This window comes from Pecten maximus, chromosome 19 (genome assembly GCF_902652985.1).
Source record: "Pecten maximus chromosome 19, xPecMax1.1, whole genome shotgun sequence".
NCBI classification, from domain to species: domain Eukaryota; kingdom Metazoa; phylum Mollusca; class Bivalvia; order Pectinida; family Pectinidae; genus Pecten; species Pecten maximus.
Window position 1 is genome coordinate 975123 of NC_047033.1, and position 27715 is coordinate 1002837.

Genomic DNA, 27715 nt, shown 5'->3' on the forward strand with positions numbered 1-27715 from the left:
AATCAAAACGTTCGCGTGGAAAGTTAACGTGACTTTACCTAAAGTGTCCGTCTGAATACTTGGTTGATAACAATCCAGATACAAAAAATGCATTTTTAATCAGGTTATCTGATTTGGATAAAAAACAAAGCTGAAATAGTAAGACAATGACTTCATCAATATCGACTGATTTTAGGGTAGGTTGGCGATAGAGGAAACAATCCATGTTTCACTACCTAAATACAGCCGCACACTCGCACGCATCATATATGCAAATGTATATTTAACATTTGTTTTCTTTGCGACAATTATTTTCATCGACCTTGACCTTTACCTTGTGAGCTTTATAAATACTAATTGACTATCTGCATATTGACAATATCGTTCCTGTTTTGATTTTAGAAACATCGAACTTGAAATGAATAATAGAAACCTTTTCACCCATACCGCACATCTTCATATCAAAGTGGAACAACATGAACAGTTTCAGGTCTCGGTTTCTTGATTTCGAAAACATCTCCGGAAATAAAGTGCTGACTGGCGTACGTTCACCATGGGAACTATAGGGCAATCGCCATGTCGGATCCCAATGGTAAATTATACAATACATAGATTGAAACTTTCCATCGATACAAGTATGTCATAAAATGGTTCTTGTACTATTCAAGTATAAAACGTACCAAAATTCAGTTTCTTTGTCGTATGTCCTTAAAGTATTTCGCGAATGTTTCATGTCTGTAATCCTCAAGCAAAACAAGTGTCAGTTTGGCAATGTCTAATTTGTGATGATCTGTAGCCTTTATAGCAGATTCGACAATTGTCTTTACCAAATTCTGAATCACTTTTATAGATTTCCGAAGCACTTCAATACAAGTCTTAAACTCAGGTAAATGAATAAGATGATCAAATCTTCATAATGTTTTTTTATTGAATTATCGATTGATTATAGGAATACTATCAAGCACTGCACACTCGTATCCTTGTGGTTTAGTTTTACCCTACAAACATGAGTCTGTGATGAAGTCTTTTAACATTGAGCGCATTTGTTAGATAATAGATAGATAGTATTTCTGTAAGATTAAGAAGACAAAAAATAAATAAAACAATGCAAAATAAGATCTCTTCTCAGACTAAAAATCGTTGATAAGCCTTAGTTAATGTTCGTATTTGGTAAGTAATCCCCGAAGTAATAGAAAAATGAATAGACGAAGCTGGTTTATTTCTAAGGTCGTCTTGTTTTTGAAGTCAATATCCATTAAGGCGAATCAGGCTAATTTAATATTTTTTTTCATCTGTGAAAAAAAAAAAAAAAGGCAATCGACGATGTTGTTCAAAACCATTTATAGCATTTACCCATTTCGTCATCTAGAACTGAACTAGATCTACTGGCCAAACATAACCTCGTTTGTTTTGTTATAAACAGATGGCCAAGGCATGTATCTTGTGTAATATGCCATACTTCAAATGCACAACTCTGAGCAAATACACATCACGTGATCACCGCATGATATTCTTATGGATTATTAATAGACACATCGCATGGACGTGTTTGGTGACATACATGTATCCTAAGCAAACGTGGTTTCAATAAAAAAAACTGCCACTGAAATATTAAAGGCGATTAAAACAGGATTTTAGATTTTCTCCATTTTTTTTTTCTGAACAACTTTCTTTTGCCTATTACCCCAAGCCCGACAATGCCCCCAAATTTTGCAATAGCAAGCGGATTTCGGTCATGTTGATGTGTATGATACATGTTTTAATGACTTCAGAGAAATAGATGTTATCTGTTCAAGGGTAAAACTCCTGTTGGTAAATCCGTTGATGTCGGCAGTCCTGTTTTGTTTCCGATTAGCCAAGTGAGTAAGTGGCAAACTAACTAAGCCTGCTAACCCCATGGCGACTCCACCGAAATAAAAGGCATTATTGTAATTTCTGGATGTTTCCGACAAAGCACCTGAAAATTAACGAATATGTACAATTGTATAATCGATTAATCAAAATGCCTAATATATCATGCTGAAATCATTATATTTGATGGATACTAAGCCTTTCCCCTGGACAAAATAATAATATCAACGGTTCAATACAGAACCATGATCTTCAATTTTCTTTCCTGATGTTCTCTAACCAAACAGGTTGTTTACAGATTGTTGATTAAGGTATCCAGTTTCTCCATGAGTACGGTACATGAAATGATACCTGGACTTGGAATCGTATCAATCGACAGACTTGGATCAAGCCCTTGGGGTAAAGAAACCCTCGTGTCACCCTCCAACCAGGAGATATTAATGCATCATGTCGAAACATATAAAAAAATCCCGCGTACCAAATCCACCCCTGAGATAAAATTAAGTTGTTTGAAATTGACAAATTCCGTTTAATTTGCTATAATTCTTAAATAGAAACAATTAATTTTGATCGAAATTACAACTTGGGTATGGTGGCGTGTTTGTGGTCATTATAAACAGCTCATTCGACAGGAAAAAGTACAAGATAATTCCAATGATTCAGCTGTTACTTTGTAGAGATCGAGTAAAACTTTATAAAACGACGGTTTTTGACCAATTACACTGTACCTGGTTCTATAATTAAGCAGTTTTCTTTGAGAGCCAGATGAGATTTTTTCAATCAATCTCGGGTGAGTAATACCTTCTTGTGATGTGTATTTTAACAGACATACCTGCTACTGGAGATCCGATGAATGATCCAATCCCCATACACAGAAAATATAATCCAAGTGTACGGGGCAGGTTTTGTAATCCCATCAGTTTCACCAGGTTGATAGTCATCACAGAGACAAAGGTTGCTGCAGATAGATATGTTAGGTTTTCATTAACATTCTTTTAAGGTAGGTCAAAGATGTGTAATGTATGATCAGTTAAGTTGTGATATTAAGTATTCTTTCATTATGTGAAAAGAATTAATGGTCCTGCTTTTGTGTATTGTGAATGATAGGGTTGACAGCGGCGGTGTTGTTCAGACTGATTCATTAAATAGTTTCTTAGTCGTCAATGGAATATATTGGGGCAGGCTTAAATCTACTCATGTCACTTCAAGTGTAAGTTGTAATCATATACAGAACATATGCATTTCATTAACATTACTCGTGCCCTGATCAGGTCTCGAACGCACGATATAAGCACTCTATCCCCTAGCCAGCAAATATGCAGCAGATACCACTGCGCATATTATAATGAAATGGTTGTCTTCTAAACGTGCCTTTAATGTTCTTTTCTACCTCAGATGGACATATATATTCACCACGGGGTGTTATGACACGGCTCTACCTCTGATGGACATATATATTCACCACGGGGTGTAATCAAACGGTTCTACCTCTGATGGACATATATACTCACCACGGGGTGTCATGACACGGCTCTACCTCTGATGGACATATACATTCACCACGGGGTGTCATGACACGGTTCTATCTCTGATTGACATATATATTCACCACGGGGTGTCATCAAACGGTTCTACCTTTGATGGACATATATACTCACCACGGGGTGTCACCACACGGTTCTATCTCTGATTGACATATATATTCACCACGGGGTATCACCACACGGTTCTATCTCTGATGGACATATATATTCACCACGGGGATGTCATCACACGGCTCTACCTCTGATGGACATATATATTCACCACGGGGTGTCATCACACGGTTCTACCTCTGATGGACATATATATTCACCACGGGGTGTCATCACACGGCTCTACCTCTGATTGACATATATACTCACCACGGGGTGTCATCACACGGTTCTACCTCTGATGGACATATATATATATTCACCACGGGGTGTCATCACACGGCTCTACCTCTGATGGACATATATACTCACCACGGGGTGTTATGACACGGCTCTACCTCTGATGGACATATATATATTCACCACGGGGTGTCATGACACGGCTCTACCTCTGATGGACATATATACTCACCACGGGGTGTCATCACACGGCTCTACCTCTGATGGACATATATACTCACCACGGGGTGTCATGACACGGCTCTACCTCTGATGGACATATATATTCACCACGGGGTGTCATGACACGGCTCTACCTCTGATGGACATATATACTCACCACGGGATGTCATCACACAGTTCTACCTCTGATGGACATATACATTCACCACGGGGTGTCACCACACGGTTCTACCTCTGATGGACATATATACTCACCACGGGATGTCATCACACGGCTCTACCTCTGATGGACATATATACTCACCACGGGGTGTCATCACACGGCTCTACCTCTGATGGACATATATATTCACCACGGGATGTCATCACACGGCTCTACCTCTGATGGACATATATACTCACCACGGGATGTCATCACACGGCTCTACCTCTGATGGACATATATATTCACCACGGTATGTCATCACACGGCTCTACCTCTGATGGACATATATATTCACCACGGGGTGTCATCACACGGCTCTACCTCTGATGGACATATATACTCACCACGAGGTGTCATGACACGGGTCTACACTCGACCCTCTCAGCTTATGCTAATTGTACTCATTGCTTGCAGTGTCCCTAAATTACTGATTGGGGTTATTTTTTCTCTAGCTGATTTCCATTCTGCTTATGATTCAACGTATTGTTATCTTACAGAATGTGTTGCGAAATAATAATATATATGTTACTATTCGTTTATTACTTTTATCAGGCCAAATAATTTGTTTATATTCCCTATCTAATAGATCTATCAATCACATCTTAATCAAAATATATTTACCTGCAACTGCTCCATATGTAGCTGAATACAAAGAAAGGGCGCTAAACGTTGTGTAATATGGAACGAAACAGGTTGCTAAACCACCAATCATCAGCATTGTACTGTTCAGGACGAGGGTGTTAACACAACGTTTGTCTGATATGTAACCAATCAGAATACGTGATATAGTGCCTGATATCCCGATGATAGAAATCAAAAGGGCACTTTCCTGTGATGATATTTCAACAAACTTGGCCTGTGCTGGCAGGTAGCTTAACGGAATGTTATAAGCTGAAATCAGAAATGTTTTTTTTTCACAATTTCGATAACAACACCTAAATGTCAATAATAACAACAGCCCCTGTTAGGCCCTTTATATACTATATTAAAGACCTACAAGGGATAAGGATAATGCAGGCTCAAGATATGCAAAAATTGAAATGAATGAAACACCATCAAACTAAGGTTAACTTTATCATGGTTTTATTTCACCCATTTAACGCCTACTTCTGTTTTTAGTTCACATCAGTATCTGATCACTTTCCCCCATACTAAATCCTTAAATCATTTGTTCTTATTTGTTATTTTTGAAAGGAAACTCATGTATTGTACATAATCACGAATCAACTTGATGAAAGATAGTTGGAATCATTACATTAAGTCAAGCTTTTCAGGTAAACTCTATAAAGTGCGAAGTAATTTAGTTCCCAAGTGTCGACTTGAATGTGATGACCTACGTACACTATTTTACATATTTTGAAGATTGAGCTTTTTTTACATGTTCTAAATATTCAAGGTCATAGCCTGTCTATAGTATGCACGGTCAGCACAGCATACGAAATGTGAGTTTCAATATAGCATGAACCCTATCACGTTGCCATGTAACAACCTTACATCCATGTAGTGCAAAAGAAAATTAAGTTTCAACTGCACTGTTTTTGATTTGATACAAATTTACATTATGATTCCATAAAAAGTAAACATGCGTTCTTGATGATTAATAAAATAGTAGACATTGCATAACTTACCTATCGAATAAAGAAAACCTGAAAAGGCGTGTAGTATGAAAACTGGGTATGTCAGCAACGATAAATCGAATACATTCAGTATACAATTTTTCTTCGTGGTTTCAGACTTGGCTGTCATACTTTCTTGTCTACCAATAGGTCTGTAAAATGAACCACAAACCACAGTGTTGAGAACAACAGCTGACATTAACCATATTGTCCCGCGCCAGCCATACGTCTCCAGAAGAATCTCACTAAGAGGGGCGAACACCAAGGTACCAATTCCAGATCCGGACACTGCTATCCCAGTTGCAAGAGCTCTTCGTTTTTCGAAGTACATGCCAACGACGACTAGTGACGTGGGATAGAGTAAGGCCATTCCAAACCCTGCAATAACAGTTCTTTTAGTCAAAAGCGACAAATATACATATTTAATGGTATTATTACCTATTTCAGGAAAAACGCTATCAAAACAAAAACATCACATATCTGTACAGCTTCGTAAGATTCAAGGATCAATATTGACCTAAAATACGTAATGAGTCGTATGTTTATAGCCTTTCGCGGGTCAAGAATTATCAAGGACTCAATAAATTCTATTTTTCGAATCATTTATTTATCAATGAACGAAGCTAATGTGATTTCAAGCAGATGAAATGTAGTCAAATAAATGACAATATGTGATTTTAATTGCTAAAGTGGTCTTCATGACTGATAAGAAGATATATTTTATTCGATAAGGATATTACAAATTTGTAATTAATTGTCAAATTGATATCAACTACGACAGCTATCGGAAACACTTATTTTCGATTGCACACCGCCTATACATTCAACAGGGCGTTACAATCGTACAGTCATTATATTGAGCATTCACAGTGAAGACTTCCTGCGCACATCGTTTAAGCTGATAAGATCCCAAAGCTATACTCGGTAATACCCTGCTAAGCTAGTTTTACACGAACTTAGGGCTATTTTGAAGCTGACAACGAACATATAGTTTGATAGAGTTATTATAAAATACTCGAACAATCAGTAACATTTTTTATGTTTTCGGCAAAATGCTTGTTACATAGACCAGGCACTCCTCTTTCTCACTCGGGATATTTTCAAGTTTACGACGATAGATATTTCATCGGAACATATATATATATCTTACCCCCAACGAATCCATACAGCAGGATCATGACGTCCAGGTTGGGTGAAAACGTGGAGAGAAATAATCCGGTACTGGAGATTAATCCTCCACAGATTGCCACCTTCCGATGACCGTATTTCTCCATCAGGACTCCACTTACAGGTGCTACATGTATAAACTAACCATATTCAACAATCTGTATCGGTTTTGGATATATATGTACTTAGGTGACCATTTCAGCGTAATTGATATAAACCTATTAAATGTTTACACCAAATACAGTTTGACAACAACAGTTGTGGATACACTGATAGTGTATGTAACGATAGATGCTGAACACAGTAGCAATCATAATGAAAATAATGATAATGAATGATAATAAAGATCATTGCTACTCCATGACAATGCAAATAAATGACAATACAAACAAAAAGTTTACAAAACTAAAAACGTTATATGACGTCATTGAACTTAAAACATGTATTTTTTATGAAGATATAATTGATATCAGGTAAAGGGTCGTCTTCTGAATAACGAATTTTCCTGCCGTCTAAGATTATTATTGCTTTGGTAAAGGGAGTGTGGCCTCTGTAAAAACTCCTGATATACGTTTGGTTTAATCATAAATCATCTATTTATGTAGATATGCTTGATTTACAACCTGCATTGAACATATATGGCTACCTATAGACGACTTCCGCTGTAAATGTGTTCCATACATGCGCTGTGTGAGTCTGTGATTTGGAAGACTTCATTATGGATAAAGGCAAATTACAAACCTAATACGAGAAGTGTTCCGAACATAGCAGAGCTGCTTATTTGTGTCTTTCCTTTGCTTCCACCAAAGGCAGATAATAATTCCGGGTAAAATATACCAAAAATCCCATTGACGCCATCTACCACCATACAGATGAAGAAACTGGAAATAGTCACAACCCATCCCCGTCCGCCGTCGGGTGGCTGGACGGACTTCTCACAATCTGATGTTTCGTCGGTTGTATCCCCAACCGATTGTTCTGAAATCAAGATAACATATTTATGGTATGTTTATAACATATTGAGATATTTGATTCTGTGTAAAGAAGAAATGGCCAGCAGAAAACAAAGCTGTGGAGGATCGTCGGGTGTTAAGACCAAAGCTACAGAGAAGAATGTTGAGGATCAACTTGACGAAAATGTGTCTCTGCTCGCTACACCTGTAACGAAGTCTGACTTTGAGACTAAGATGAGGAAACTTAAGGAGAGCATAAGAGACGAGAGCAGAGAAATAACTGACGAGCTTGAAACCGAAAACGACCATTGGAACTATTGGAAATTTTGAGACACAAGTGAGTGACCTTCAGTGTTCCAAGGACGCCATGGAGACGCGACACAACGATCTCGAGCAGCAGGGACGGAAGAATTCTCTCCGGATACATTGGCCTAAAGACACATCTGATGCAGAAAGTGTTTAGGAGTGTATTGGTAAAATAGTTAACTTTTTGTCTACCAAACTGGACCTACAACTCGTTAGTGATGATATAGGCATTACCCATTGTCTCGGAATGTTCAATAGGGCGAGATCGAGAAACGTCATTGTGTAGTTTACAAACCGACGGGAAAGAAATGAGATTATCCAAGCCCGGAGGGACTGAAGAAAACTGGCTAAACTATATTTTAGGATCTGACGTAGACCAACCAACATATACTGAAAGACGTTTACAGACTCCGGTGTGTAAGAAACACTTATAGTACGGACGGTAAAATGCTGTTCTTACCACTGGTAGGAAAAGACGATTGCTATATGGCATGCCTCTCAAAGACAATTTTCTGATGAACGATTTCAATTTTCAATCATATCTTCTCTGTTCTATGATAACGTCACATGTACATTATTCGTCGTTACTACTACTTTCGGTGGCCTAGGCAACTTCCTGTACACGTTTTCCACTAATGGTTGGTGATTCTGCCTAACGGGATTGCTTATGGAAGTTATTAGTTACATTCTGTCAACGGTAGTCTCTCTTGAGTGACAATAATTACAATAATTAATGACTTGTTAAGAATTATCATTCTGGTACATTTACACTTTTTATGAATACTTCCAAAAATATCAAATTCAGGTTAATTTTCTGCAATATCAAAGTATTCTTTCTGCTACAATGAATTATATTTTCACTCCAGACCCTCTTGTTGTTACAGTTGAATATCCTTATAATCCTGTACATTTAGAATTACTCTTGAGAAAGCCCGAAGGATTCAAGCATTTTAGATATATTCCTTTACAGAATAAGATAAAATATGTAGTTCCAAGAGGTCAGACAAAATGGAATGATATGTTTGATTGGCAGAATTCCCCTTGAAATATTCAAACTTCCTTTTGTAATTAAAAAAACCACAAAACAAAGCTTCAATGGTTTCAGTATAGAATGAATCGCCAATTTCTGTCAACTAACAACTTCTTATCTAAAATACGTTTAGCTATATCTCCACGATGTATACTCTATATTCTGAGACTGAAACTATTATACATGTACATGTTCTGTGGGAATGCAAAGAGGTTCAAAATCTGCTTATAAGTTTAAAATTATGTTAGATACACTTACTGTTCCTTCTTAATTTAATAAAGAATTCTTTCGTTTTGGTTTTGTCGACCAAAATATTAAAAATAATAAGACAATAAAATACTAATGATAATAAATCATTGTATTTATAATTATATTTATAAAATGCGATGTCTTCATAATTCTTTGAATATGAATACAATGATTAATACAATAAAAGACGACAATACTAAACAAAAGTATATAGCTATTAGTAAAGGTGATCTTTCTAAAGAAAGGCTTCAAAAGGATTGAAAAGAATGGGAAAAGGTTGTAGCTTTGTAAGAATTCATAATTAGTATTATTATACTTAAGTATGTTTTCATTATTACACCCCCCTCTTCCCCTCTCTCTCTCAATCAGAAAAAGAATCTTTTCTATCTTGCAATAGTGTGAAAGTTTGCGTGTGTATTTTGTAGAAGGAATAAAAATATACTTTATGGTGATGAGCATATGAGGAAAATAGTAATGGATTGTGTTGATGTAATGATTTGATGACGATGTTTGTAAGCCCTATGGCAAAGATGATGGTGTATGTTGTCATGACGATGTGTGGAAGTATGTTGATGAGGATGGTGGTTACATATAGTGTTTTATTGAAGATGGAAATTTTACGAATGATTAGAATAAAGATAAAATAAAGACTATGGGATTTTTCAGATAAACTTCTTTTGATTCATCGACGGCACCGGCCATACAGGTCTTGTAGTATTTTCAAAAAGAATGTATACGGCTCTGAAAATGTTGTTATGCATTTATAATCCTGGATGAAGAATAATATGAAGTTATCATATTTCCCGATGGCTTACCTGAGGTGTTGTGTCATCAAAGACTGGCTCAGATATTCGGTTGATAGAGAAGGAGGGAGAAAGAAGAGAGAAAAAAGAGAAAGAAAGACAACCTAAGTAGTCAAGAGGCATCTAATCAGGAAATCAATAAATAATGATGACAGTCGATTAAGAAACATCTAAAATAGTGTATAAGACTCTGGTCAATCACTTTATATCAATTATAGATCAATAAAAAAAAAAAATAACTTTTATATTTTTTATTATTAATGTTTTTACCGGGCATACAATGCTTATGTAGCCTTGCGTTATATGTGAGAAAATGAAATCAGCATTTATCTCCTGTAATGCTTACCTCACCGTTGCATTCTCATTCTCTTGAAGTTAAACGTGTACATTGAATGTGGTATTAGTCAACGGGTGTAAACCATATTCACGCGGTTTCGTGCTGTATGGAATCAACTGTATCAGCTCCAACACAACCGAAAACCGATGAGCAACATAACGTTGGCCCAACGTAATTTACCGATGTTGGCCAAACGTGACATACTGTCATTCGCCCAACGTTGGCACAACGTAGGCTTGCTGTCTGGGGGCTTAGCCTAATCATTTGTAAACAGTTGAGACCACATAAATTACTTTCACATATGTATTCACCTGAACATATTTACAAAATCATAGGAAACAATATTTACACCATACAAAACACACTTTCACGCTCCCACTCATTCTCTACAATTAATTAATAATGTGCAACGCAAAACAAAACCCGTCTCTGAAATCCATTGTCTCTCCGGACACCAACTATGTATAGTTCATCACTGTGGTCGGTTCCCAAAGTTCTCTTCACTCCGTTGCTGTTTAACTACTTCAATAGGTATATATGTATACCATCCTTAGGCACTGTACTAGTCCAGCACAAAAGTTTCCCTTCTGGTTTCACATAGATATACAGGGATTCTGCTGCTCCCCTATGAGTCTGGCACATAGACATTATATGGCTAATGGCTCCCTGTCCCAAGGTCACTGTTGGCGTCTCTCTTTAGCATGTCTGAGCACACAGCTCACTTTCCTGTTTCATTCCAGGACTCCCACACTCCACTGAGGTGGACATACAAATGTAGCACTCAACTTCTCCAAGTAGCAACGTTTTGCCCAAACTAGCACACAGCTTACATGTAGTGGCTTCAAACTATCTCTAACTTGGATAATAACTTTGGTCACACAGCCCTGGTAACATTCCATTACCAAGCACACAGCTTATGCATTTCTCCCCTGGCATACAGCCTCTGACATCAGCGAACCTTCCAGGTCCAGGTCCGGGACACACATGTAGCACTTACCTGTATTGCATGATTTTGTCACGCCTCAGTGACCCTGACTCAGCACTTTCTATTCGGTGAACTCAGGTACCCTCTACAGTACAGGTGTATTCCCTGATCACTGTAAAGGACACTATACCTTACCCCTCCATAGTACCGAATAACTGGCAAATATTTTGCAGAGTAAACATAACTTTTTGACAATAACATATTGTATTTTAAGTGTTATACAATTTACAAAACATATATAGCCTATGTTGACTAGAGCAGTTAGATGATAATGTGTATATAATCTCTGTATATAAAACACTTATAAAGATAATACTTACCCACAGCCTTCATCCTTGAGTGATGTTGCATGAAGATGAACAATATGATAAAAGCTCACTTTTAGACGATACCCGTTTTGTCACTCTAACATTGCATGGGAGCAGCTGCCTGTATATATTAAGTGCATATATTATAGCTGGAATATATCCCTGATAAACTCATAGCTGGCCAGGTGTATAAAATCCAGGTGTTGAGTTACATTAAATTTGACATTAACATTAGTGTTCTGTTTCCAAAACTGATATTTGAAACCTGGTGAAAGCATCCAATAATAAGTGTATCAAAATAACCTAATATTTTCAGTATTTTGTTTATAAATTAAAGCTGACATAGCTAGTTGAAAAGTCCAATCTACGTCATCACTAAAGTCACCATTATATACATATCTGTACCTTTGTAACGATACTCACATTTAGTAGTCATCGATAGTGAATAAACAGATGATACTGAATCCAGCGAAACACAGTTAGAATGAATGCCCAAATCCTGACCAAAAGCCATATCTTCCTTATGTGAGTCTTACTGAAAGAAATATGCACGTTGGACTCAAATTGTATATACAATGGATTTCTGATATGCTAGTTAAACATAACATTCACGGTTTGATGAGTTCCGTGACTTTGTAATGCCCTATATCAACCTCCATTCTACGGAAGCCAATTAGGGTCACAGCGAAAAAATACATTATGTCGTAATAAAACATAGTAGCTCGTAATAACGACTTACAAAAAAGTGTAGCTATGTCGCTATAACGACTTAGTATCTCGTAATAAAGACTTAGCTATGTCGTAATAACAACGTAGTATCTCGTAATAACGACTTAGCTATGTCGTAATAACGACGTAGTATCTCGTAATAACGACTTAGCTATGTCGTAATGACAACTTAGTATCTCGTAATAACGACTTAGCTATGTCGTAATTTGCAGCAAGTCATCTATTGGGACATGTGACTTCAGTGGATTAATCAGTTTCAGCTTTTGATTACTTATTATCAGAAAATATTGCACATAACTTTTTCAAATTCCATTTTAATTTAGTTGTACATTCTAATGTAGTAGAATCTAGTCCTTGTGCATTTTAATGTTTTTGACTGACCAGAATCACAATATCGACATCAAGTGGCCATCTCGGGTTTTAGGAGTACACAAAAACTGGTAATGTTCAACTGGACTCTACAAGTTTGGTACATTATATGCATACATTAAAAAATTAAAATTTGAAAGGGGCCCCTTTAAAATCCGAATCATTTTGTTCAAAATTTTTCGCGTTTTTTAAGAAAATTTAAAGTCATCTTTGGGGAAAGGGGGTCTTTTTATCCCTTTTGCAGTTTTATTTCCCCTTTCCCCCGTTTTTTTGTGTTTTAAAAATTTAATCGCTTGTGAAAATTTTTAAAAAAATTGAAAGGGTCACCCCGGGGTGAAGGGGGAAAAAATAAAGCTTTTTTCCGTCCAACTCCAAAACCCTAATTTGTAAAAGGGTTGCCTTTTCCCGTCCCTTTTTTCCCTTTCTTTAAAAATTTATTTGGACAAAATTCGTAATTTAAAAAAAATGTTTTCCCTTTCCAAACCCTTTTAACCGCCAAAAAGGGTTTCCTTTTACATATATTTTAAAAAAATAAACCCCTTTTAAAACCCAAAAAAAATTATCACTTCCATAAAGGGGTTAAACATCATTTTTTTAAAAAAACTTATTAAAAAAAAAATGTTTCTTGTGTTCTTTTTTTCAAAAATGTTTAAAAATGGTTTTGTTCGTACCAAAATTGTCTTTGGGTTTAAAAAAGTACCCCTATAAATAAACCACTATGCAACTTTTTTGGAACGCCTTTACCCCCTAAATTTTATGGTTTTCAAAAAACCCGGGTTTTTTAAAAAAAATTATCTGACTATAAATGTTTAAAATCATGTTAAATTTTTTTGCCCAAACCAAAGTTAAAGAAAGAAATAAAATGACTTAAAGTTTTTTTTTTTGTTGGAATAAGTTTTATCCGAATAAAATAGTCAAAAAATTCTCTTAAAAGTTTTTATTTTTGTTTATGTTTGCACATTAAAAAAAATAAAGAAAAAATTTTTTTTTCTTTTTGGGGAAATTTGAAAAAAAGGAACATATTAAATTCAGGTTTTCAAAGGAACCCGGGGATGTTTATAAATTATAGTGCCGGGGTTAAAAATTCCAAAATTTTATCATTGTTTGGTTGTAATTTTTGCCCTTCATTTAAAGACGTGAAGACCGGATGAAACATGAAACAATGTTTATTGTTGGAGTAAGTTTTAACCCCCTCTTTTTCCATTTTTACGCCAAAAATCCCCCAAAACTTTTAATGAAACTAAGGGGTTTTTAATTTTGTTTTAGATAAATTGTCTTAAGAATACATCCCAATTGGAAACTTGTTTATTGTAAGTTATTAAAAATTTCCCAATTTTTTTTTGGTAATATCTTTTAAATGAAAACTTATTCGACAAAATCTTTTTCCCATAAAGGTTTTTGAAAATGTAAATCCCTTATACGAGAATAACGTTTTTCGCCAGTGAAAAACTGCGTTAAATATTGTTTACACGACTAAAAATCGTTAAGTAACAGTGGGTTTTTGAGAACTAATTTATTCAATATTTAAAATTTTATTAGAATGGGGTAAGTCTTTTCACAACAATCGTTATTACGAGATTTAAGTGTTATTAGACATAACTAGTCTTTTACCCAAAAGGATAAAAAAAAGTCCCTTTAAAACAAAGGGAAAAAAAAAAAAACAAAAACAAAAAGAAAAAAACACAAACTAAGTCGTTTTAAAAAAATAGAACATTAAGTCTTATTAAAAACACCCAAAATTTTAGGTTTTTCCCTTTTTACGAAAGGTTCCCTAAGTCTTTTTAATTTTTTTGAAAGGGTATAGTTTTTTTTGGGGTTTTTACAAACTAAACTTTTACGGGGTAAAACTTTTAAGAAACACAAATTTCGGCTTTCCCCTAAAATCCCCAAAAAAATTTTTTAGCTGCAAACTATTTTGAATATAAGCTTTTTTTACCTTTAGAAAAATGGGGTTTATTTGAAAAAAATAAAAGTTTTTTAAATTTGACATATTTTTTCGTGTAAAAATGGTTTCCCATTTACCCAAATTTTTTTTGGGGGGTAGCTTTGCTGTTTCTCTATTCAGTTATAAAATAAAAAAATCTACCTTTAAGTATCACACAATAATTCAAACCCAAAGGGGTTTCATGAAAAACAGGGGAAAAAGGTTTTTAATTTTTGAAATAAAACTTTTTTCCCTTATACGGGGGTTTTTTGGCTTAATTTAAAAAAAATAAACAACTTCCGAAAAAAAAAAGGGGGTAGGTTGGGGTAAAAATGGGATTAGGGGGGGTTCCCCCCCCACCCAAAAATTCATGGTTAAAAGTACTGTTTACGGGTTTTTTTCGGGCTTAAAAACCTATCCAAAATAATTTTTTGGAAAATTTTTAGTTTAAATTTGATATCAAAAATTTTAAAAAATAATTAAATAAAGGTTGAGGGAGGTTTTAAAACATTTTTGAAAAAGGTTAAATGGGGGGACCAAAATCTTCCCTTTTTCCGCCAAAATTTTAACTGTAATTGTTTTGGAAAATTAAGGTTCTAAGAGAAAAAAGAACGTTAACTTTAATAAAGAAATACTTTCCCCTTCCGGTGGGGTCAAAATTGGCTTTGGGGGATGTTCTTTCCCCCCGCAAAGATTCTTGTAAAATCATCAAAGGCTTTTCAACTTCTTTTACCCAAGAATAATTAAAAAAGGGCATTTTTTTAAAAAATTTTATGAATTTTTCATTTTTAAGAGATGATAAAATCATAAAAAAAAAAATTTTAAAATTTTTATTTATTAATTGTTTTTTCCCTATAAATATAAGAAAATATGGGGGCCCAAAAGGGTTTTTTAAAAATTTAACAAAATTTAAAAACCTGTTTTAAAGGTTATGTTTATTCCCGATCAAAACCCTCTATGACATGAAAACGCTTTAAAATGGAAACGTTTTTTTTTGAGTTTGGGGCTAGTCCCAAAATTTTTTGTCAAATTGCCTTTTCCATTTTTTAAATTTTAACCACATCGGTATTCTTGGTATATATATAGTGGCTGATCCCACGTGACCGGTGTTGTCAACGACGCTGTAATGGCACCAGACGAAACATAAGTTTAAATTGAAGGGGCGCGTGATTTTTTTTTTGGACTAAATAGATGCTTGATGAATAGAAAACGAGAATATAGGCAAGGACTAGGATTTCAGAGAAAATTTTCCATTTCTAAAAAAAAAATAATGACTTTATCGAGGTTACCAGCAAATTGTAACTTCGAGTCCTTGACACTTTTAGTTATATATCATCGTCAGATATGAAATTATTTGATTACATTGCAAGCATATATTATCACAGTTTACCGCGAAAATAATTAAAGATTCCTGTTTAAGGATTCATTGGTACTTATAAAAAGCCGGGATCAATATTCGGTCAAGTGATAAACCAGGAACTGCAATGTAAGCTGCCGTGATCTACATGGCATCAACGATTTGTTTCTGAGCTGTTCAACGCAGCTTCGGGAGGCCCTCCTCCAGTCATATTTGCGTTAGAATACACATTCCGACACTGAGTTTCCTCACTTCTTTTCAGTTTTGCAGCCTACATGAGGATAATTACTCCTGTTAAAGATTTTCAGAAGTTCTGCATCAGGGTATTTAAGATATTTTTAATACCCCCTATGGGGTTCCCCCGTTATTTTAAAATTTTCCCCAAGTCGCTAATTTCCCTTTTCCCGCTTTTTACCATTTGATTTAAAGGTGACCCCCCCAAACGCCCAAAAGGAAGCATCAAATGGCAATCAACTATAGTTTAAAACAAATTTTGAAAAAAATTTTTTAAAAAATTCCGGTTTGTTTTTTTTTCAAAAGAATAACCCTTTTGCGTTATTTCACAGGGGCCTAATCGGTTTCAAAATAAAAAAAAGTAATCATTTCTGAAGGTTTTTTTTAAAAGAGCCCCGGGGGTACAAACTCCTATTTGGGAAAAACCAAAAAAGAAATAAATTTTTCCCCGGGGCAGAAAAGGGGCATTAATTTTAAAAAGGGTTCTTTTACTTTTAATTGTAAACCCCTTTCTTAAAAAAGTTTAACCTTTTTAAAATTGGTATTTTTTTTAAAAAGGAAAAAAAAAAAAAAAAAAAAAAAAAAAAAAAAAAAAAAAAAAAAAAAAAAAAAAAAAAAAAAAAAAAAAAAAAAAAAAAAAAAAAAAAAAAAAAAAAAAAAAAAAAAAATTTTTTTTTTTTTTTTTTTTTTTTTTTTTTTTTTTTTTTTTTTTTTTTTTTTTTTTTTTTTTTTTTTTTTTTTTTTTTTTTTTTTTTTTTTTTTGGGGGTTTTTGGGTTTTTTTTTCCCCTTTTTTCCCCTTTTTTTTTTCCCCTTTTTTTTTTCCCCAAACCCATTCCCGGGGGTTTTTTTTCTTTTTTTTTTTTCTTTTTTTCCCCTTGTTTTGCCCCCCCTTTTTTTTTTTTTTTTTTTGCGTTAGGTTTCGACAGCGCTAATCGTTTAATGTGCAAAATAAATCCAAACACGTAGATCATTCATGAAGTTGTTTTATTTTAGAATAGCAGGCAACCGACATACAAACAATCCGAAATATTTAGGGAATAAATCAACAATATGAAATTAATTCAGCGACTTAGATTACATGAAACGTACATTGAATGCATATAAGAATGGGAAATTTCATAATTTACAATTTGCGATATAGATAAAACACATACAATATAAAAATTGATCATACACATTACAATATAATGGTGAGTATTGTTATAGTTATATACGCATATACTACTATGATGTAAAACATAACTATTTGATTGGGGTAATTATAGAGAATATACAAAGTAAATTGTGAACAAACCAATGCATATGATAGCACGTCCGCATATAAATGGAAATCGTGTGAGTATTAACACTATATACAGGTAATGCGTGGTATTTGATCAAAAGTATACGATGCCGATGGTATCAATCCTCCCTGCGCACTGGACACTATTACATGCCTTTATGCATCAATAGGTAATTACCAAATCTAACATTTACTACGATAAAAATATTACACCAGTTTACTACATATACAATGTACAGTTCGCTCAATAAACATTTATGAAACAAGCATTCCCATATAGATACGATTTAGATTTTAAAAGGGTGACACCAAACTGCCGTAGGGCAGCATTTTGACAATTTTCATGTATTAGCATAACCATTTCGTTAACCCTTTGAAGTTGTGTTAAACGAGAAATCGTTTGGGTGTTGATAACAGAAGCAAGAGAGCTATCACCATCGTCGCCGCTTTACTCATACTTTATCTTCAGGCCCTTTTAGATTATCGCCAGCTATATCAAAATGCATGGATAATTTGTAAACTCATTCTTTCTGAAAAGGTAGTAACAACCGAACATTCCCGTGGACATACACACCTCTGTTACCTGGTGAAAACCGGATATGGGGTTAATTATTCTACATTCAGAAGATAACAATTAATCTTTTAAGTTCTTCTTGACTTTACTGTCCCTCTAGCTGTTATTGTTCATTCCTTTCAATTTATTTCTACATTCGTTTTTTTTCTCTCGATCTATTCCAACAGTCGTTCTTTATTTCTTTTCCCTTTATTTTTCGTTCTTTTTCTATTTCTTTTCTCTCCTTTTCTTTCTGTCATGGTTGAATTAGCTTGTTTAATTTGCTGAGACTAACTGACGTTAGTCCTCTATACAATTTCATGTACAAGACTCAAGTCTCTCTATTTCAATTTTGTGTCTCATAATGAAATGTCTAATTTCAGTTTTTTTATTTGAAAAGTTAACAGTAAAACCTAGCCATTTCTCTTAGAAAATAAACCATTCTTGTTAACTTCTATTAGAACTATTCCACTTTCTTGTAGCCATAATAACTTAGCTGTTGGTCTCAAAGTATGAATAAATTTCAAAGTAAATTTTACAAATACCTTTTATGTTAATCATTAAAATCTTTAATTTTTATTGTAAATAGTATCCGGAAAGAGCCCCAAATTTATGTTACGTGTTAATTACAGAAAGATAATAACCAACAAGTTCCAAACATAATTCAATGATATATTTAAAACTAAATATTTTAGGAGTTATCGGTCTTGACGGCACACAAGTTTGTAGAGCACTATGGGAACAAGGTCCTGGCAGGTCCTGTATATCTAAAAAAAAATCAAATTTTGGATAATTATCGATAGAAATACGCACAAATACACACAAATCGTCATTTTAACCGATAGTTTCTGTTTCAATTTGTATTAAAATGTTAGCGCTTCAATTTAAAGAATTGATTTTTTAAATTACGAGTAGTTGAAGTTTCTTTAAAGACGTTGTCGTCACAACGTGAACTTTGAAGTTTCATTGAAGCAGTTTGTCGTCTATAATTCTACAAATAGCCAGTCGAAACTTTTAGAATGTAGGATCTAGGTTGACGTAGACCGGAAATTTCCTCTCATTTAGCGTGGACACACAGTTGGATAGGAGTTGTTTATCCATACAATTATTTTAGACATAATAACTTTATATTGGTTTTTGACGTGTGTTGACGATGCCTTTCAATACATGCATTGACAATCACAGGTCCCTTAAGATTGAGCTGTGAAATTTATATTAAAAATAAAAATGAATATAACTGATTTGGTCGGCATGTCCGCATAGAGGAATACTATAAAATAACACCGGCAAGTAAGTTTAGTTGAGTCCAGGCCGCTTACTAATTTAATGGAATTAATGTACATGATTATGTTCTGATATCTTGATCCAATAATATTTGTTTATGTTAAGTAGCAAGTTTACGAGAGTCCCTGGCATTCCACGGTAGCACACGCAAACTTTAGTACAAACTAGCATTATTCGTGTATATTGTCAGCATTAACCCCATTTCAGTCTAGAATCGATTACAGCATGATTAAAGTATTTGATTCAATTCATATTGTCGACACGTTGATTAGCACATTATTTTGCTATATAGGCGAAAACGCGAACACAAATTTAGTCGATTCTTCGCACGTCTTCAAAGCATATACAATGTCTACATTTTATCTTCAGTGTGGAACCCCCCACCCCCAAAACAAGCGGAATTTCTTCTTGTGTCTGACAGTTGTTTTAAAGACTTTAATGAAATAGTTGTTGTCTGTGCAGGGGTAAAACTCCTGTTGGTGAATCCGTTGATTTCGGCAGTCCTGTTTTGTTTCCGATTAGCCAAGCGAGTAAGTGGTAAACTAACTAAGCCTGCTAATCCAATGAAGACTCCACCGAAATAAAAGGCATTATTGTAGTTGTTGGACGTTTCAGACAAGACACCTGAAATTAAACGAATATATGTCATCTTATAATTTAATTATCTCGTATGTTATGATCCAATCCGTATAGTCTATGTATATAAAGCCCATTCCAAGAAAAACAACCAATCACGTTAACGGTACAAAACAGGTACCGGGATTTTGAGAAAGTTTTTAAAGGTGGTCATAAACCATACAGATGACAGCGTCGATCGGAAAAAAATCCCAATTAAAGCTTGTTAATGTACATCATAGTAGCTTATGTGTTTGACATGCGCTTCCAAGAAATTAAAGTTATTTACATGTAATTAACTGTGACAAAATATTTGAAGATTTACATAGCATCAATTCTTAGGTAAGCTATTATACTCGTTTGGTCGATCGTACCAAACAGTTCACATTTATTTTCGAGCAATACTGCCTATTACAAGGTGACTGCATGAGGTGAAGATAACATGGATTTAATTCCTTGAATTTTCCTATGACCAAAGTTAAAATTTACTTACAAATATTGAAAGGAGTAACGTCTGAAACTAACATCCTGTCTAAAGCACAAATAAAATCCAATTGCCAAGTACGGATTCGACAAAAAAAGAAGATTATAAAACAACTGTTACTGACTCATTACCTCTACCTGGTTGTGATGTTTTATGAATTAGGAATTTACAATTAAGGGCCAGTTGAGAGTTCTTCAATCAATTTTTGGGTGAGTGATACCTGCCTTTGATGTGCGTCTGTACATGTTAGACATACCTGCTATTGGAGATCCGATGAATGATCCTATTCCCATGCACAATAATTGTAACCCAAGTGCACGGTTCAGGTTTTGTAATCCAATCAGTTTCACCAGGTTGATAGTAAGCAGAGAGGCAAATGATGCTGCAAATAGATATATGGGGTCTTTATTTCAGGTTTCAAGGATGGTAAAAGATATATTGTGTATGGTCAGTTTAGATGTGATTGGAAGTCTTTTCTGATTGAAACAGTTTCACTTGGTATAAATTGGCGTGGGGTTATGATAAGTTGATGTCACTTCATGTGTAAGTTGTATGTATATGAAGAACATGTAATTATTGTTAATACTGTTTGATTATGCTCTATCTTATCAACAATTACATTGAATGTAAACAGTCATATCAACCAATTTTTCAACAATGGCACACACCAACACACACCCTGATATATCATGACGACACCCACACCCAACCACTCACACCACAACCCCCACTCACACACACTCATCCCCCTCCCGCCCACCCCACACGCATATTGCGATGGAAGACATTTGTATGACTCGAACTTACCATCGTCTAGCCAGACACCCCTCAGCTGATACCAATGTGCAACATATATGCGCTTATGCAAGGAAGTGTCAATGACTCAATTATTTAAACAAAGACATGTTATCATGGATCGTAACATACGAGGGCTGATTTATAAGTTGTGAGCCTCGTATTGAAGGATTTAAATTTTGCAGGACACATTGTATTACTTTTCAACAGAATCTCCTTCAGTATATATATACTTTTGCAAGTAGTGTGTATGGGACTCAATGCCACTTTTATAGAACTCCCTTTCTTGCCTGTTCAGAAAGTCACCCACTGCATGTTAGGGTTAGACTGCCTGGAATAGGTGTGTTTAGTTTCGGCAATAGATGAAAGTCTATTGGAGCGAGAACATGTGAATAAGGTGGATGCTCAAACAGTTTAATGCCACAATAGTGAATGGCATCCTTACCCTAACAGATTTTGTCCATTTTTTAAAAGCCGCTTGTCTTGTTTACTTGAAAGTGCTCCCTCGTCGATATAAACTGACCAAATGAGACCAGTCCTTGGATATACGGCCCTGTATAGTCAGACAATAGTAGGACTTAAAAATAACATCCTTGAGGTTCTCCGTGAATACGCGGCTCACAGCTTATGAATCGGTCCTTGTTAGTGTCTATAATATGCTTGGTAAGAGTCAACAATGATGGACAGGGAGTCATAACACGGTTTTTCAAAACAATCCTGTCAGCAGCACTGATGAACAAGTAAAGGCAAGTGCTGGCTTAGGTAATCCGCCCTCATTTTCTCCCGTCTCCCTTTAATACTGATTGAAGCTATCCCTGTTCACTAGCTTTACTCTGTTCTTGCTCAAAGTTGACAAAAAATCTGTGAATTTCTGAATGATCATCATTTTTTAGGCCAATATACATGACTCGAAATACTGAATATTTCAGCAGAATAAGAAGCTGATGAAAAACTTTTATTCCTAGATTTGTTTTTAATTTCTCATTTCATCCATTCAACATTCACATCTTAATTAAAATATATTGACCTGCAACTGCTCCATATGTAGCTGAATACAAAGAAAGGACTTCAAACGTCGTGTAATATGGAACGAAACAGGTCGCTAATCCACCAATCATCAGCATTGTACTGTTCAGGACGAGGGTGTTAACACAACGTTTATCTGATATGTAACCAATCAGAATACGTGATATCGTGCCCGATATCCCGATGATGGAAATTAGAAGGGCACTTTCATGGGAGGACAGTTCGATAGATTCGCCCTGTGCTGGCAGGTAGCTAAAAGGAATGTTGTATCCTGAAATAAGAAGCGTTGCCATGATAATTTCAATGAACAATGTATACAAATTAATCTTGAGTGCAGTTTCATCATACTTGTATCGTGTTAGACCTTACAATGTGTTTTAGTATAACAACCCTCGTTATGCCCTTTATATACATTCTGTATATGCCTACAAGGGATAACCATATTGCAGCCTCCATATTATGCAAAACTGGAATTCAATATACAACTATCAAATAAGGGTTAAATTACTAATGTGTTTTTACCCATTAACGTCTACCTCTGCTTTTAATTCATAACGGGATTACCTCATTTTTACTTAATGAAGGTTACACTGTACATAATTACGAATTAGCCTCATCTTGATATACAATATTTAGAATAATTACATTCTGAGTTGTGTTGTGTTTTTGTATTGTAGCTCATATAAACCCCTTAACGTGTTAATTGCATGTTAATAACTCGATCAATCATTACAATAACTGGTAACTACAGTAAATTCATATCATCGTTACATCAATGAAATAGAAATTAATCTTCGATATTAAATAGGAAACAATGAAAGGAAGTTATTTTCTTCTCATTTATTTATAAGGACTTTCGCGTATTGTCACCTCGTTTTTGTTCCCCGTAAACATATTTTTTTTCTATTTATTTCTTTTTGTTATTATTATTTTTTATTTTCATTTTTTTTGTATTTGCGCTGTGTGTTAGGTCTGTAAAATACTATATTTGGAAGTTAACAGATGGTAGAAAACACCCGTAATGCGTTTTCCCGATCCAAGCGATCATGGAAATGAAAGATCGAAACCGTGTTACTACATAACAATTCTATAGAAATGAGATAATCTCCGCAAGTCATTGGTGAAGTTGAAAGAACCGACATTAACATTTATATGATAATGCTTATATAGATACATGTTAGGACAAAATAAGTAGCGGAAGCATTTAAGGTTAACTGTATACAGCAGGTTGCAATTAAGTATTCAAGTGTCGTCTTAAGTTATACATTTATAAACACAGATACATTTGTCCATGTGTTTAGAAGATTTTGCTGTTTTCGGTTCCCGTATTCTGAATGTTCATGCCCCTGTAATAAAACTCTACACGTCATACAAAATGTGAACATAGAAAATTCATATCCTGCACGTTCTCTATGTAACATCCCTATATACATGTACAAGTAGTTCAAACGAAAAATTTCAATTACATTGCTGTTTCTTAATTTAGCTTCACATCTGTATTATGATAACATAACAATTTAACACATCTGAAGCATGCGTTCTTGATGAGTAATAAAACAGAAAACATCGCTTTTCTTACCTATCAAATAGAGGAAACGTGCAAAAGTTTGTAGTATGAAAACTGGGTATGTCAGCAACGACAAATCGAAAACATCCAGTATACAATTGTTCTTGGTGGTTTCAGACTTGGCTGCCATACTTTCTTGTTTACCAATAGGTCTGTATAATGAACCACAAACCACAGTGTTGAGAACAACAGCTGACATTAACCATATTGTCCCGCGCCAGCCATACGTCTCCAGAAGTATCTCACTAAGAGGGGCGAACACTAAAGCACCGATTCCAGAACCAGACACGGCTATCCCAGTAGCAAGAGCTCTCCGCTTTTCGAAGTATATGCCAACAATGACTAGTGAAGTGGAATAGAGTAAGGCCATTCCAAACCCTGCAAAAACAAGTTATTTTGATAATTGTACCATCCTCGCAAAATGAGGCATCAAAGGAAACCCGATCAACAGAAACAAAGAGGCAGAAATAGGAATGAAAGAGAAATATTACAACTGTAGCACACTGGCAAAAACGATTGGTTTGCAGTTCACTGCTTTAAGATCGTCACCAGATATATAGTGGGTGTCGAAGATCGTGACTTCCTGACCCAGTAATGACACGAGGCATCAAGTTGTCTCCCTTCGTCATTGGTGTTAATAGTTTAATAGATACATGTACATAAACACGTTATATGAAACATTGTTAAATTGATAGCGTCTGATAAAAATAGATAAAAAAAAAAATAATAATAAAAAATAAAAAACATCGGCTACCTGTATACCCTCAAAAGAAAATGATATTAATATTGATTTTTTTATGAGTTCCAACAGCTAGGCAGCTAGAGACTCAATACCACTGATCAACCAATATGGCGCATTCATTGCCAGCGTTTTGCTGAAATTGTTTGTTTCCTGATAAAGGAGACCACATCATTGCAAGAACTGGTAACGTTATATATCATTAACTGCATACATTTACACGTGACGAAATGATTTATACCGGCCGACTTCCTCTAATTACCATTGGATACAACACGAACTATACTGACATTACAGGAAACATATCCTCGGACAGAGAAGGCAACTGCAAATGTTCAAAGGGCATATCATTGAGCATCAATATTACCTCAAACGTATACAACATATGATTGATAGCAATATTTATCAATATAACTATATTATATACCAAGGTGCCTTACGCCGACAACGCGTCAGGGTCGAGGTGTCACTATATATCGGTTAACTCATCAAGATATCCATTATTTAAAACGGATGTGTAACAGCGGAGACCTCAATAACACACTGAAAAGTTGAGATTTAATCAATAATATGAAGAACTAAGTTGAATGTGTATTTTTTATGGAGATAAGTATAACACAAACGGAGGGTTATATTAATAGCCGCGAACAGGTTTATGATTAGAGTGCATAGCATGGACATGTATTAAAGTCGTCGATCCTTATATCTATGTGAACATCTATTTGTATTGCTGTAGTCCTTTCTCTTAGATATTATTATGCCGCAGTATCAACCAATCAAAAGCATCCTTACAAACGGAGACGTCATGTTTACGTTGTTCGCTGATTAACTTTAAAACCAATTGAAATGCCTATTATATCCTATTTAACTTACTAGAGTACGCTGTGGACCACGAAAGACACAAGTGGACATTTAACATTTTATTGAATGTAATGAATCGGATATCAAGTAGTCTTAATTGAATACGGATCATGCACCTAAATTCTGAAACACCGTCATATTAATGTTGACGAGAAATAAAGGACACGGAATACACGTATTACGAAATATTGATGGTGGAGAAAGCTGTCATTAGATTTCGAAATCATTTCCATGACCTAGAATTACACGGCTGATGTTGTTGAGAACGCGTTGTACCTTCCAAAATACATTGGAATATTCCCATATCATCAATTTATAATTCTCCCTAATGATTTCGTGCTTGCATCGAGTGTATATCGTGTACCTTTGTATGATCCCACAATTAAACTTACAAATATCCCACGAAGTTTATTTTTAAACTGACGACGAAGAAATATTTTGAAAGAGTAAGTATAGCACAGATACATGAACAAACAATAAAACTATCTATGTGTTTTGTAAAATAATGTTGTTATATACAAACTTTACACTTTTTAGTTGGGATATTTCAAGTTAATGGCTATAGATATCTAAATAGAACAGTATTACATATCTTACCCCCAACGAATCCATACAGCAGGATCATGACGTCCAGGTTGGGTGAAAACGTGGAGAGAAATAATCCGGTACTGGAGATTAATCCTCCACAGATTGCCACCTTCCGAGGACCGTATTTCTCCATCAGGACTCCACTTACAGGAGCTATAAACATACCGTATTCAACAGACTGTATCGGTTTGTTTGAAAATACAAAGAAATTGTTACAAAAATGATTCAAATTCACACCCACAAATGTTATAATTGGACAACAATAGTTTGGCAATAACATTTTTTTTAAATTCCAAATAGCATCAATGATGTGATTATTTTTTATATTATAAAAAAACGAACTTGAAACGGTGCGCTAGAGTCTAACAATTAATAGCCCTTATCAGCCAAGACATACCAATGATGTCACTTACCATGGATACTAGACATACCGACGACCTTACTAACCGTATATACTGGAAATACCGACGACGTCACTAACCATATATACTAGACATACCGACGACGTCACTAACCATATATACTAGACATACCGACGACGTCACTAACCATATATACTGGACATACCGACGACGTCACTAACCATATATACTGGACATACCGACGACGTCACTAACCATATACAGTACGAGGAGGGTGATTTGGTACTCAAACTCCCACAGAGCGTTGATCCGCGCAGCCATCCGCTCAGAATTTGAGCGGGTTTGCAGCGGGATTTGGGCGGGCTTCGAGCGGGCTTGAGCGGGTTCGGGCGCGGGCTCGAGCGGGCTTTAAGCGGGCTTCCAGTGGGTCCGCTACATGTCCGCTCAAGCCCTCTCGAGCGGACTTGTAGCGGACCCGCTGGAGCGGATTGTAGCGGACCCGCTGGAGCGGACTTGTAGCGGGCCCGCTCGAGCGGACTTGTAGCAGACCCGCTCGAGCGGACTTGTGTTCCGTCACTTTCATTAGATAATATCTTTGCCTATATTGATATTTACCCTATCAAAATATCTAACGAGCGTACTGTTTGTGCATTTCGCATAATCTGGTTTGTCTATATTTGCTTATGAATTGTTCCTTAATTTCTTCATAACCTTGTTGGAAAGTTAGATATGAATTATCATCTTTATTTAAATCTGTTACGACGAAACTGAAATTTTGAAATTTTGAATATTAATGAATTATAATATAAGCGAAGTTATTGCTGGGCATATAATGGATGTCATTTGGATATTGTAAATAAATTTTAATGTACAAAAGGTAGCAGAGAGATACAGTAGATTAAGATTTTGTATTTGCTTATAAGGATATGCTCTTCTGAGATATCGGTCACGTTGAAGTCTCGTTTCGATATTTATATATCTAGCAAAAAAGGTTTAACGCTAAGAGTATTTCATACTTTAAAATCTAGGAATATGTGTTACATAAATTGTTATTGTGATT

The 27715-nt window shown here is 35.1% G+C and overlaps 2 protein-coding genes across 2 annotated transcripts; both read right to left on the reverse strand.

The window, feature by feature from the left end:
- Positions 1–884: 884 nt before the first annotated feature.
- On the reverse strand, positions 885–12431 carry LOC117318190 (monocarboxylate transporter 12-like). Its single transcript, XM_033873218.1, has 8 exons — positions 12309–12431; positions 11898–12006; positions 7656–7892; positions 6898–7041; positions 5760–6125; positions 4753–5022; positions 2663–2788; positions 885–1936 (listed from the first exon to the last, which is right to left on the reverse strand). Exons 2-8 carry the CDS (start codon positions 11926–11928, stop codon positions 1713–1715), a joined length of 1398 nt encoding a protein of 465 aa, XP_033729109.1. The 5' UTR covers positions 11929–12006; positions 12309–12431; the 3' UTR covers positions 885–1712.
- A 5063-nt stretch (positions 12432–17494) lies between these two features.
- Positions 17495–26976, reverse strand: LOC117318026 (monocarboxylate transporter 12-like). Its single transcript, XM_033873003.1, has 6 exons — positions 26895–26976; positions 26303–26446; positions 24118–24483; positions 22540–22809; positions 20974–21099; positions 17495–20242 (listed from the first exon to the last, which is right to left on the reverse strand). The coding sequence occupies exons 1-6, from the start codon at positions 26974–26976 to the stop codon at positions 19971–19973; spliced, it is 1260 nt and encodes a 419-aa protein (XP_033728894.1). The 3' UTR covers positions 17495–19970.
- Positions 26977–27715: the final 739 nt, after the last annotated feature.